Source organism: Harpegnathos saltator, unplaced genomic scaffold (assembly GCF_003227715.2).
Source record: "Harpegnathos saltator strain DR-91 unplaced genomic scaffold, Hsal_v8.6 scaffold781, whole genome shotgun sequence".
NCBI classification, from domain to species: Eukaryota; Metazoa; Arthropoda; class Insecta; order Hymenoptera; family Formicidae; genus Harpegnathos; species Harpegnathos saltator.
In genome coordinates this window covers 89,647-102,500 of record NW_020230628.1, presented here as the reverse complement: position 1 = coordinate 102,500, position 12,854 = coordinate 89,647, and the positions used below count along the sequence as shown (strand labels likewise).

The 12,854-nt window shown below is 45.7% G+C and overlaps 2 protein-coding genes across 3 annotated transcripts in view; one reads left to right on the top strand and one right to left on the bottom strand.

Moving 5' to 3' along the window:
• The window catches only part of LOC105187983 (myotubularin-related protein 3), a 9,538-nt gene extending 3,666 nt beyond the window's left edge, over positions 1–5,872 (top strand). The window contains exons 5-16 of one of the 2 annotated variants that reach the window (XM_025306455.1): positions 19–197; positions 287–488; positions 728–918; positions 1,022–1,217; positions 1,301–1,486; positions 1,581–1,745; positions 1,841–2,151; positions 2,538–2,780; positions 2,865–3,156; positions 3,293–3,400; positions 3,495–3,679; positions 3,819–5,872. In XM_025306455.1, coding sequence (XP_025162240.1) covers positions 19–197; positions 287–488; positions 728–918; positions 1,022–1,217; positions 1,301–1,486; positions 1,581–1,745; positions 1,841–2,151; positions 2,538–2,780; positions 2,865–3,156; positions 3,293–3,400; positions 3,495–3,679; positions 3,819–4,179 — 2,619 coding nt within the window. In that variant the 3' untranslated portion in view covers positions 4,180–5,872. The remainder of the gene's footprint in view (positions 1–18; positions 198–286; positions 489–727; positions 919–1,021; positions 1,218–1,300; positions 1,487–1,580; positions 1,746–1,840; positions 2,152–2,537; positions 2,781–2,864; positions 3,157–3,292; positions 3,401–3,494; positions 3,680–3,818) is intronic. The other variant, XM_011149171.3, reaches the window with a different exon arrangement.
• Positions 5,865–9,210, bottom strand: LOC105187982 (Gustatory receptor 43a). The gene is made up of 8 exons (XM_025306456.1): positions 9,077–9,210; positions 8,535–8,733; positions 7,857–8,073; positions 7,274–7,604; positions 7,055–7,162; positions 6,509–6,780; positions 6,164–6,322; positions 5,865–6,106 (listed from the first exon to the last, which is right to left on the bottom strand). The coding sequence occupies exons 1-8, from the start codon at positions 9,198–9,200 to the stop codon at positions 5,945–5,947; spliced, it is 1,572 nt and encodes a 523-aa protein (XP_025162241.1). The 5' UTR covers positions 9,201–9,210; the 3' UTR covers positions 5,865–5,944.
• Between the last annotated feature and the right edge of the window lie 3,644 nt (positions 9,211–12,854).

Below are 12,854 nucleotides of genomic sequence, written 5' to 3'. Positions count from 1 at the left end.
GTTGTGATTCTCTTCCAGGTCGAGCGATTAAAGTTCAATTTACACGGTACATGGCGCATAAGTCAAATAAATAAGGATTACCGGATGTGTCCATCCTATCCGCCACAGCTTTTGGTTCCTGCATGCATTTCCGATGAAACCCTCGAGACTGTTGCCAAATTTAGAAGTTCCAGGCGAATTCCGGCCGTTGTATGGAGGTACGATGCGTTTCTTCTGCGAGATACGGCACATATTCGCCTATTCGACTCGTCTCAACAATCGTTGTAACGTTTGTACTCCTTCCAAGGCATGTGAACAACGGCGCGGTGATAGCTCGCAGTAGCCAGCCGGAGGTTGGTTGGCTCGGCTGGAGAAGTTCCGAAGATGAAGATCTTCTAAAGGCTCTCTCAGACGCGTGTAACTATGATAAGGGCGAATGCACGATGATAGATTCTCCCATCATATACTCCGATGCCGGTGATGATACGATTACGCCAAATCCACCTAAGGTAAGGATTTTACGTAAAATCTGAAATTAGAATCCAAAATGTCTCCGTGATTCCCAATCGAAAGAAAAAGGAAGTCGGAAGTGTCTCTACGTGTTTATCTTTGTTTCTATTTAAATATATCTAATTTAATTGTAATCATATTTCTAATTTAAATATATGAAGTGTATTCAATCTTTACAAATGTTGCGACATTTGTAAAGCGAACGATTAATCATAAATACGCGACTTTCGTTTCGCAGAAAGTCTTAATCGTCGACGCTAGATCGTACACGACAGCCGTAGCGAATCGGGCGCGCGGCGGCGGTTGCGAATGCCCCGAGTATTATCCAAGTTGTGACATACAATTTATGAATTTGCCGAACATTCACTCGATACGGAAGAGCTTTCACGCGCTGAGGCAGCTCTGTGCGTCGGACGCGGACCAGCCAAAGTGAGTGTTCTCGGATTACCCGGCTCGTTCTCGCACAACGAGCTCGACGGTTCTCGTTTGAAGCTACAGTTCTCTGATCAACTGTCTCTCGACTTTCTCGTAGTTGGCTGAGTTTGCTAGAAGGAACGCGATGGTTACAACATATGTCGGGCTTGCTACGGGCAGCAGTCACCGTGGCGTCCGCGATAGAGAGGGATGGTCGACCGGTATTAGTGCATTGCAGCGACGGCTGGGACAGAACACCGCAGATCGTAGCGCTGGCACAAATATTGCTCGACCCGTATTATCGTACTATGGAGGTACGTATTCTTGACGATAGGTAAAAGTACTCGAGTGTCTCTTCCCTTATGCTGATGCCCGTAACGTTCTTCTGGCTGTTTAGGGATTCCAAGTTCTATGCGAGAGAGAGTGGTTAGACTTCGGACACAAGTTTGCGGACCGATGTGGCCAGACTATTGGCTGCGACGACCCCAACGAGCGTTGCCCAGTATTCCTTCAGTGGCTCGACTGCGTCCACCAGTTAATTCTGCAGTTTCAGTGTAGTTTTCAAATGTCCGCTGCGTATCTCGTGAGTACAAACTGGAACTCTCTGGACGTGGATCCCATCGGATCGCGTTTATCGCCGGTCGCGTTGTTACTCTCGTTGCCACTGTGTGTCTCAGGTAAAACTGGCGCAGCACACGTACTCACAGCTATTCGGCACATTCCTGTGCAACACCAGGCAGGAGAGGCGGCAATTGAAAATACGCGAACGTACGTTCTCCGTCTGGCGTTTCCTCAACTCCACTTCGTTCGTGAATCACTTGTACTCACCGTTGAAGAATCAAGTGAGTCCGCCCGCGCGGCTTCGCCGTGATTCACGACTTCAAACGACGCTAAGCGCCTCCTGTTATCTACATGTTCTTTCTCTCGCTTCATCCAGGTATTGTGGCCAAGTTGCAACGTGCGCGACCTCGTCTTATGGTCCGAGGTGTATTTAGGCTCAATGGAATCCTCGCTCAGTGTCAAAGACGACAAACAGAGGGTGACGATGATAGACATCGAAGGCGGCGACAGCGAAGAGCCGCAGGGGCAAATGACGAAGACGAGGTCATACGGCGACCTCATGCACGCACCCGACCACGCGGCTTATCTGCACCGAAGGCTTAGCGATCCAAGTATTTCCATGGAGAAGTATGTAATCGACGTGGACCACCAGCGGACGCGGCGACAAGTCCCTGCGCGTGACGTACAGTAGGTAAAAAAAGTATTTGCACAATCCACCTCTTCTTTTGTTTCTTTCTCTCTTTCTTACTTTCTCTCTGAAATAATTATACACCAAGAATGCGAGATAGAATATTGTTCCCTAATGTGCGTGCTTCTATCTCTCGGATACTGTTTTCATTTGTATATTGACGCAATTTGAATAAAGTATTCTTTCCAAAATCCCGAGGAAGGCGAGGTGTGCAAATACTTCTTTTATCCGCTGCGTGTGTGTATGTACGTGTATGCATGTATGTCGTGTGTGTGTGTGTGTGTGTCTGTGTGTGTGTGTGCGCGCGCGCGCGTGCGCGCGTACGCGCGCGCGCAACCTGACACGATCGTTTAATTTCACAAGTCTCTCCTTCTTTCTTTCGCAGAAAATTCGATTCTCTGACGCTTGAGACTGAAACGGATCAGAAGGATGCAAAGAGCGTAGACGTGGATAATAAGAATGAAGCCGCGAGCGAAAACCTATCGGAGACTGATATTAACTTAACGAAATGCAACGCGAATCAAACATCCAGCGATTCGCCCGCCAATCCGTCGGTAGACAGCTCCACCGACACGCTGATACCCAATAACGACTCGGTCGTGCCCGCGACGAATGACGAGAAGGAAGTGTGAGTATACACTTTTCATTTCGTCAACATAGAGATGGTGAGAGAAAGAGGAACTTTCTCGTAAGATTCGACGAAAATCCGCAGGTCACAGGCGAATTTGTCGCGGGACATCGTGTCGCCGTGGATCGAAACCGGCACCACGGCGGGACGTGGCGCTGCCTGCTCGTCGTGCATTCGCAATCACAACGAGGGTAGTGACGTGAGTGACACCAGCGCCCCACTAATATCAAGAACTCCCAGTAGCATATGTCCAGCTTCTCCGACCCATCAGGACGTCATACTAGATAATCCTGACTGGCTGGACGACGTTGATGGTCTTCCCGTCATATGTTGCGACGTCCAAATGCGAATACAACAGATTATCGTAGAGCATAAGGTACTTGAAAACGCACTTATTAGCACTTCGACGTACCTTCCTATGGGGTATCCGTCAACGTGCTACATACATTGATTATATATACACTGGCCGAATCATGAGTAATTGAAGAAACCACTCCAATTGCTCTTTTCAGTTAAAGGAGGAAGCTTTGAGGAAGGAATTACACACGACGAGGTTGGCGCTGTTGAAACAAGTATGCAATCACAATCACAATGTAGATACCGATCGCATCGACGACATCGTGAGTAGAGTTCCTCGGCTGATAAATCTCCCCTGTTCAGCGACCTTACGCCCCTGGCGTTACGATGAAAGATTCACGTGACTTGCTTGTACAGGGCTCGTTACCGGACTCCGTAGGAAGCGTCGGTGAACACGGTGAGTCCTTGCCGTCGGACATGTCGTGGGAAGCGGTGGACGAGCTGGCTCCGGCGCCTACCCTCTGGGTGCCCGATCACGCTGTGACTCAGTGCATGGGATGCAACACGAAATTCTGGCTCGGTAGACGTAAGCATCACTGCAGGTATGCATTTCGCGCAAAGCGGATAGACGCTAGATTTGCTAAGGATCGCGGAAATACACGCTAACATAAAGGCAAAGAGGGAAAGCCCCGTGAGAGATCGAAAGAGATGAAGGGGACGAACCGTTCGTATCGCACACAGATGCTGTGGTAAGATCTTCTGCGCCGATTGCTCCGAGAACTTCATCCCGCTGCCTAGCGAGCAGCTTTACAATCCCGTGAGAGTATGCAGCGACTGTTTCTCGCGTGTGCAACCCCCCCACAACGCGAGCTCCTGCCAATGCAACGCCCGTCAACATCAAAGCAAGACGGAGAATGAAAACGAGGTGACACCTCCGACGGCGGCGATCAACGGCGGTGAGACAACGCTACAACCGTCTCCGTTGCAGACGTGCCTGAGAATGAAAAACCTGCCCACGACGAAGGACACTTGCTGCGACAACCTGCTGCAGGCGTCGCATCAGAAAGCGCAACCGTCCGTCACAGCGGCCACGGCGAACTGAGAAACTTGGTCCTCGCGACGAAGATACGAGCGAGAGAGAAAACCGAGGGGAGGAGGCCCGTTAGGGATGTAGTCCCCGCTTTTGCCGATCGATTGCCGTGAGCGTCGTCTAACTAACGCGCGACGCTCTCGTCGCCGTCGGATTTCTACACGGATTTTGTGACTCGCGTTGACTCGTACGCGATACACGCGGACTAACTACTGCGTCTAGATTCTCCTAAACGATCTAATATTTATTGCTAGGGTAATGATTTGTACGCCAAGAAATGTATAGCGGGTGACGGAGAGACTCTGCGGTCTGTTCTCGCGCAGAGGAATAAGAAAAAGAGAGGGAGAGAGAGACAGAGAAAGAGGAAAGGAGAGAGCGCGAGATAGGATCAGTATACGAGGTTGTAAATATCTTAGGAGTATCTCGAACTACGATTTCCGGCTTCTTCTGAAAGAAAGGAGAGATCCTCCGAGCGCTTACCTGTTTCCAGGTATCTCCCCACGCTGTGAGGATGTTGAAAGTGGCAAGTTTAAGGACAGGCTGTGATTGACGTCTACTTTAAAGAAAAAAAAAAAAAGAAAGAAACAAAAGAAAAGCGCGACTACATACGGAATGTGAAAAATGCTAATTAATTGTCAATTGATTATGAGATGAAAACGGATTAATTAGCAATCAGATTGGGGGGCAGAGGGAGAAAGAGACGACGAGACCGTATTTCTTATATTGCCGCCGAGCTGTACGAGAGAATTGGGATAATTAAATATCATTATCGCATTGCACGTATCTGTCGGACTCGCATCTCCAGGACCTACATTATCCGTTGATCCTTCCTACTGTTGTCGGTGAATGTGCATCGTCCCGAAAAAGTTGGAATCTCGAAGTCTGAGAAGTGGAAAGATTTCTCGAAAGTCATAATTCTGAGGTATAAATAAAATTGCTTCAGGGAAAGACTTGCGATTGCAAGTTCAAAGAAGAGAACCAATAGATTTGGAAGAAGGTGGTGTGTCAAATATCCAGAAATTAAACGTGGAGATTAAAGGCACATTAGATAGAAAAAAAAAAGGAAAATTAATAGATAATAACGTATCTAGCTCTGTAAGACAACTATAATATATTTCGTATCAAACTGTATTTCAGGAGATTATTGCAGTATTCGGATCTTGGTATTATGACTTTTCAAGATGCTGTCACACTTCTTAGATTTCGATAAATTCTTTTACGGGACAGTATAATCGATTGATTGAGAGTTGCAATACTTTTCTTCGGTGAGTCTTGTGACGTATTCCATACCCAACGGAATCCGAAATGTATTTCTCGTAAATAACTAAAGAAACAAAGTCTTCTACTGGATAAGCTGTACGTCACGAAACTATTAAAAAAAAATCTCGCAGCCTTTAATCAACGATTGTACACGTATCCACATACACACATACATACACATCCTATTATTCAGGTCTATTGTATACATCCCGAAAGGATACTCGTCATTTCTATTAGGTCTCGCAATTGTTACACTTTGTTATATGTAAGAATCGGTCCGCACGAATTTAAGTATGTTACGTATCTGTTTGTTATATTGATTTTATCGCTTTAGTCCGCTAAAACAGGCGAGATACGCTTTATATTTCAGGTCGAAACGCGAAAGATTCGACTGAGCTTTTCGATCATGGATATTTGACAAATAAATGAACGATGCGTGCACGAACTCTTAAAAAGTTTTATTGCAGAGTCGCGAGAGCCGAAACGGAAACGACAAAGAGAGTCACGGCGTGTTGTTCTAATTGACATTTAATTTTCCCGCAGTGCTGTTGTGAAACGTCGACGCGTTCCTCAGTATCAGCGTAGCGTTCTTCAGAATGTTATCGAAATTGCCCTTCGAGTCGTCGTCCTTTTGAAATTGTATCAGTATCACGAGATATGTCGTGACGGCGCCGGCAATCTGCGTGAAAATGAGCCTTAATCTTTAATTATAAGTCACTCGCCTCAAAAGCCTTACCGAGGTCACGAGGCCTCGATCCAGAGTGAAAAGCCCACACGCTGAGAACTCTAAGGGGCGGTGTAGAAGTTGAAGCGAAAAGATTTCCAACTGCGTCCTGCTCTCTTTATCGTGACTCGTGGACAGCAGTTGACTCACCAAAATCGCCGTCTTCTTTCCCTAGAAAGGTAGTCGCGCGTCTTTCGTGCATAATCTGTTGTTTTAGCAAATGAGTTATCGTTCATCGCCATTGGTTTGATCAGGAGGTTCCCTCGGAGACAAACGGCGAACACTCGAAGGAATTTCCTCTCTGATCAAGCCAACACTTATGTTTAAGTTGAGTCAGTTTATTTCTGTCCGATGTACCTCCATCGTAGCGGCATACGTGGGTTGCACGAAGATCAGCAGCCTCCAGATGTGAAAGATGCACCACATCGCCTGCACCACGAGGAACAGCGGCTGCCGCTTGCCGTCGGCCTCCATGATCAGAAAGTACGGTGTGATGATCAGGTGTATCAGGCAGGTGATCGTAACCACGAGTATGACCACGCCGTAAGCGGCGTTTATGTACGTCACTATGTCACACAAGGACGCGTGCACCGTCACCAATTGGGATATGTCTGTGGGACCTTTGCCATCTGGAGGGAGATTTACTAGACCTTGATTATCATTGATCTCGTGATTATAACGCTCCACTTTATATTTATATTTAATACAAACGTGAATCAATTTATTACGACTATGACTCGATTAAATATAACAATCCGGTTATATTTAATTCCATGTATGTGATGATGGTTTTATTGTATTGTATTTAATGTAATTATATGACTAATATACTTTCGTAACTTTTTCGTTGATAGCCGTTGAAAGAGAGAAAGAGAGATCTTGCAAGAAAAACGCAAAGCGTACCGTTCGCCACGGAGAAGTCGATGATCTTCGATTTCCGAAACATTCGAGCGTTTGCCAGATCCTGCCGGAGGTACGCAGCGAGTTGTCCTTGATCCCGAAAGTCACCGGCTAAAGAATCCGAGATGCATTAAAAATGTTGTCTCGAGCCGTTGACTCGACGATTAGAAAAGAAAGACACGATCAAACCGTGTATCATCGCAATGACGACGCAACGCGCACCTAATCCGAGATCCTTCCGGAATTGGTTTGTGATCATGCTGTTCTTGAGGATGTTTTCGAGGCTCTTGTTGAGTCTGGAGAACCTCTGGCCCACGTTGTGCGTGGCGACTGCGTATTGCACCTCCATCATGACAATGACTATGTACATGCAGTACAAGGGGAGGTAGTTGATCGGACCCTTGTCGTCCATCTTCTTGTCCAGCTTCACCTGGCTCCACGTGTAGATGTCGAGGCAGGAGATGAGGATGGAGTACGAGAGGCTGCTCAGCGTCAGCAGGATCGTGTACCGCCGGGTCTTCCTCGGCGAGACGATGCCCATCCTCTCGTCGCACTTGGCGAGCCCGTGGGTGGTGAAAGCGAACGGTGAATGCATCGTGCGGTCGGTCTCTCGAGGAATAGCGATGGGCTCAGAGTGCAAGCTCGAAAGACCGCCGCGCGAAGACATGCAAATTACCTCGAACACCAGCCGGAGAAACTCGAGGTGTCCGCATCGAATCGCTTCTTATGTGTGAAAACAGAGACTCGACCGCCCATCACTATTAGCCAATAATCGCGGCAACGATCATTTGAATGAGAAACTTACATCGATCAGTTTATCGATAATGACTTGCACGTACTTCCATTGCAGGATCGAACTGACGACGGAGGCCGCCGTGAGACCCATCACACCCAGCACGTCGCTGCAGGTGACGATCACCGCGTTTTGCGACTTCAGCCGGGTGCTGAACTCCCATCCATCCCTCAAGTCGCGCCAAAAGCCCCAGATCTCGGCTCCGATCAACAACGACAGCAGGCTTATGCTGCGCACATTCGGTTCAGCTTTATTCGGGGATCGCTTTCGATGTGAGGAGACTCGACCCGATCAATTTTACGGTAAGACGAGGGTGTCTACCATATTTTCCCGTTTACGATTAAACTATTAAATTTTTAAACGAGAGATTAGGTCTACCTGTTGGAATAGAAGATATCAAGCAACGATAAAACCTTTTCAAGATTACGTGGGGGGATTCCTTTTTAGACTCCACCTCCTCATGGAGGTCATCATTGTATAAGATAATCATATTTACAATTCCATCCCTTTTTTAATTTATTTCATAGTTCAGAGTGCAGTTATAAAGCAGTCATTGATTCGAGAGTGCAGACGATATGCAGACCCGCGAAGAAATCGGTCGCGGTTCCGCGGCGAGCGTTAATCCAGAATAATTTATGTCCGTGCAAGTTTGTGCTCGCGGCGTTTCTTTCGATCGCTCGTCATCTTCACCTGTAAATGCTGTCGATGGTGCTCAGTCGCCCTTGATATCTGCCGCTTGATGGCTGTCGGACGAATCTCATCGGAAATACACCGGACAGTTTGCTGAGATGATAGATCGGGAACACCGCTTGATATAGATCGCTGTTTACCGACCTGTTACCCGGCCCCTCGGATTTCACGTCGTGCTCGTCCACGTTCGAGGGCTTCTCTATACATGCAGATACGTAGCATCGTGTTATTCTCCGCTCGATCGATTCTGAATTGTTCTCGGGGTGAAAAGAATTAAAAACACAGCGGACCTACTCGCGGACTACGCTCGCGGTCGTGCTGAAATTCTGCTAGTCATGACATTGACTCTCGTCTTTCTCGCACCAATGACTGCGAGACAATCGATCTCTACCGTTCTGACCCTCTCGAAAACTTGGATAAACTTGTATCTCTGTGAGGACAATTAATTCCGCAAAGAGAGACAGTAACGTCCGCGTTATTGTGTCGCGAGAATCAAAATCATTCCAAAACTGGCTGGCAAAGTGAGACGTGTGTCGCCTTACTGTTCATCCTGTTGGTCCCTTCCCGCTTATCGAAATCATTCCAGCGGACGTGCGTTTTCCCGGGCATAAAGGCGGTCTCGATGTCATTCGCAGGCGCACTTGCGAAATAATCCGCGAGCTGCATCGGACAAGTCCCCTGTGAGATTACATAACGAGAATCAGTTCGAATCGCAACCTTCTGGAGCAACTGTTGAAACGTTCAAGCGCCTCGTCGCCGAGACGGAGAAAACAAGACGAATGTCGCGACGACCGACGACGCGAATTTCACCATCGCGCGCTCGCCGGCGCGGCGGCAGCGGCGGCTAAGGCAGGCGCGTCGCGGGAAACGAACTCACGCGAGGACTCCTCGAAGGAGGAGAGACCTCGTTCTTTCTTCGTGCGAAGCGAACTCTACGAGAATCACCGATCGCATCGTCGAGATTACGTGCGAAATTCGCGTTAACGTTGCAACGCCGCTAACATTACACATCGGAGCGAGAGTCGTAAAGCGGCCGGTCGTCGGTCGCGGGTGTACCTGGCTTTGCACCTGCATAGCCGTCCATTCATACTCGTCGGATCGTCGACGGATAATTATTATTGACGCTCGCTCTCGGCCCCGATGCTTATCCTTCGAAAACACATACTTATCTAGTCTACGCGAGTACGCTCGAACGCGCGGCCGTTGTTTTGTCAGAGACGCGCGTACGCGCGAGACCTTGACCTTGAGGCTTTCGCGAAGAAGGTTGTGGAAGGTTGTGGAAGGATCTCAGCATCGGTCTTCCTCGGCCGCGAGAAGACGAGAGAGAGAGAGAGAGAGAGAGAGAGAGAGAGAGAGAGAGAGAGAGAGAGAGAGAGAGAGAGAGAGAGAGAGAGAGGTTCAATGCAATCGTATCGTCTCAGATGTGCAACGTTAGGTCGAAAAGCGAAAGTTATTGTTGTCGTATGTACGCAAAAAGAAAATTGTTGAGATTTCTCCTCCAGAGAGTATCTACGTGCGCGCCTCTAACGAACGACTTGGCAGGTTGTTTGTCGAAAAGTTCTGCGAACGTTTCTAATTAGATACGTGCTCCACGACAAGATACGTGTACAGATTCGTGAAGAACAAAGCAGCAGAAATGAAATAACACGAGATGCGATGGACGCGCGGTATTGTCTAAAATTATCTCGCGCACATCTCTCTTGTCCACTTCATCCGCGGTGCTCCGCATCATATTGTTATATATACGGCAAATAACGTACGTGTTTACTCTTGCCGCAAACGCGCTTGTCGCATGCCCGTTTACGGTTACTTGCGATGAATCTTCGACTATTCGCTCATCATGCGGCGCCGCTAATGCAGCAGCGACGGCGTTGTGTCCTTACAGGATCACGTACTTGGAGCACGGACACACGTAACTGTAACTGTAACGATGCACTCACACAGCGCCCGTCCGGCGTGGCACACAATTTAAGTACATACTTTAGGTACGCAGCCGCAGTTAATAGCGTTATACTTGATCGATTCGATGAGTAATATCCAACTTTGGCGTCGATCGTGCGCCGCGATCTACATCCGCAATCGCGATCTATCGTAATCCACATCTACCGTTGATTGCGCCGGCAAACATAATTTTTATCACACGTAACACTTGTAACGACTCCCAACGCAATACGCTTCTCCAGCCCTCAGGCTGAATCCGAAATTGCAATCAGGATTTCCCTTTTCCGCAACGCCTTCGTTTGAGAATTCGTCTGAGAATTTGTCGTAAGATTGTTGTTGTTTGTCCATAAATGTGCAGCATAAATTGCAATTATGTCTTGAGATTCAAGTATATTCAAGTGTATTCAAGTGATTATCGTTACTAATATTAATTACGAATATTGATGTGAAGGTACGAATACCAAAATACGCATCTTTACGACGCAAAATTGAGTATATCATGCATAAGGATGTGACGTGACGCAAAGATATTAAGAATAATACTTGGATTCAGCGTAAACAATGCTGTCCTCCGACTTATCCAAAGCGAACGAAACTATTTTGTCAACCGAAGCGTTCGGCGTGTGGGCTTCAACAGATTCAGCAGGACGCGCGTAGGACTGAAACAGCCCCGACGGTGTAGTCGCAGTCGTCGTGGTCGTCGAGGAGAACCACGCGTGAAAAGAAAACGTCCGTGTAAACATTATAACTTCGATCACTCCTGTATTTCCCGCGCGCTCGATCGAGTGTCGAGATAAATGTTCGTAATTGTGCGGGGGTGTGCGCCGCGTGGATTGATATGCAAAGACTCTACTTTTATTCCTCGCTAGTCACAGCACGAAGATATAACATCGCTCCCCGCTCATGCATAAAATTTAAACTAATTCACCTGCGACAGTTGTATTCGTACGCGATATACGTACAACTGTAGAAAGTAATTTTTTTTCCACGGAAAACACGTGTGGACACGTGCATTTGTCTGACCATAAATATTTTCTATTTTCAAGCCAATGCAAAATTTCAAATACTTCGAGATCCTAATCATTTAAGTGATCTAGAGAACCTATTCATGTATTTATTTGGAACATTCATGTATTTATTCGTGTATTTATTTGGAACATTCATGTATTTATTCATGTATTTATTTGGAACATTCATGTATTTATTCATGTATTTATTTGGAACATTCATGTATTTATTCATGTATTTATTTGGAACATTCATGTATTTATTCATGTATTTATTTGGAACATTCATGTATTTATTCATGTATTTATTTGGAACAATGACATTGATTTATAACGATAATTACTTTGACAGTTATTTTGGCAGTGATACCGATCGAATTACAGGAGTATCGGGTATATGTGTGTCATAAAATGCCGCTATTAGCAATATAATGATAATATTGTAGCGATAGCGAAAGGTGAAACATAATTATCATGTGATAGCAGCTATCACATGATAATAGTGTAAGTGAGTTTTATAGGGGTGTTAAGTTTATATACAAGAACAAGAGAGAGAAAAATAGAGAAAATCAATATCATTACCTTAAAAAATAGACTGAATTTATTATTCTAGCAGTAAAATCTATTTCAAATATATTTATCTCAAGCCGATAAAAGAGCAAAAAGCGAGAGAATTTTACGAGCAATTTTGGGGCATAAAAAGCTGTGTTTAAAGGATAAAAGTACGATACATATACTCGATTGACCTAAATCCTGATATATCAATTCATAACTGTACGATACATATACTCGATTGACCTAAATCCTGATATATCTATTCATAACTGTATATAAATGTATGTATGTAAATAGAGATATTTATAATTATATAAATTAATATTCTTTAATCGGTATTTTCTGGTGCAAATAGCTGCGTTTATGATACCGTTGTTTATGCAGACATGAATATATGCGCATGTTTTCACCGTGATAGATAAACACACGTTATAAAACCTCGAGATCAAAGTGATCGTGGGAAATTGCTCTGTTTGTTATTGCTGGTGGAGACGGAAGAATAATATTCAGTGATATATTTAACGTCATGCGACATTATAACGTCGTTACGACGTTGTTGGTGTCACGGAAAGACACTCGTTTTACGACGTTACCAGTAGTTTGTTATTATTACTGTTAACAATTAATTATAATTATTTATCGCAATGGTTGTTATATTTACATATAATCGAAGCTTCGTTGAAATAATGTCAACGCCAATACAATCGGATATTATATATGGTAGTTTGACGGAGAAATTCATTTTTGATTAATCAATTATTATGTAAAGTTTATGTGTATTCACATGTGTATTTCTCTGTGTCAAGTTTGTAAACTT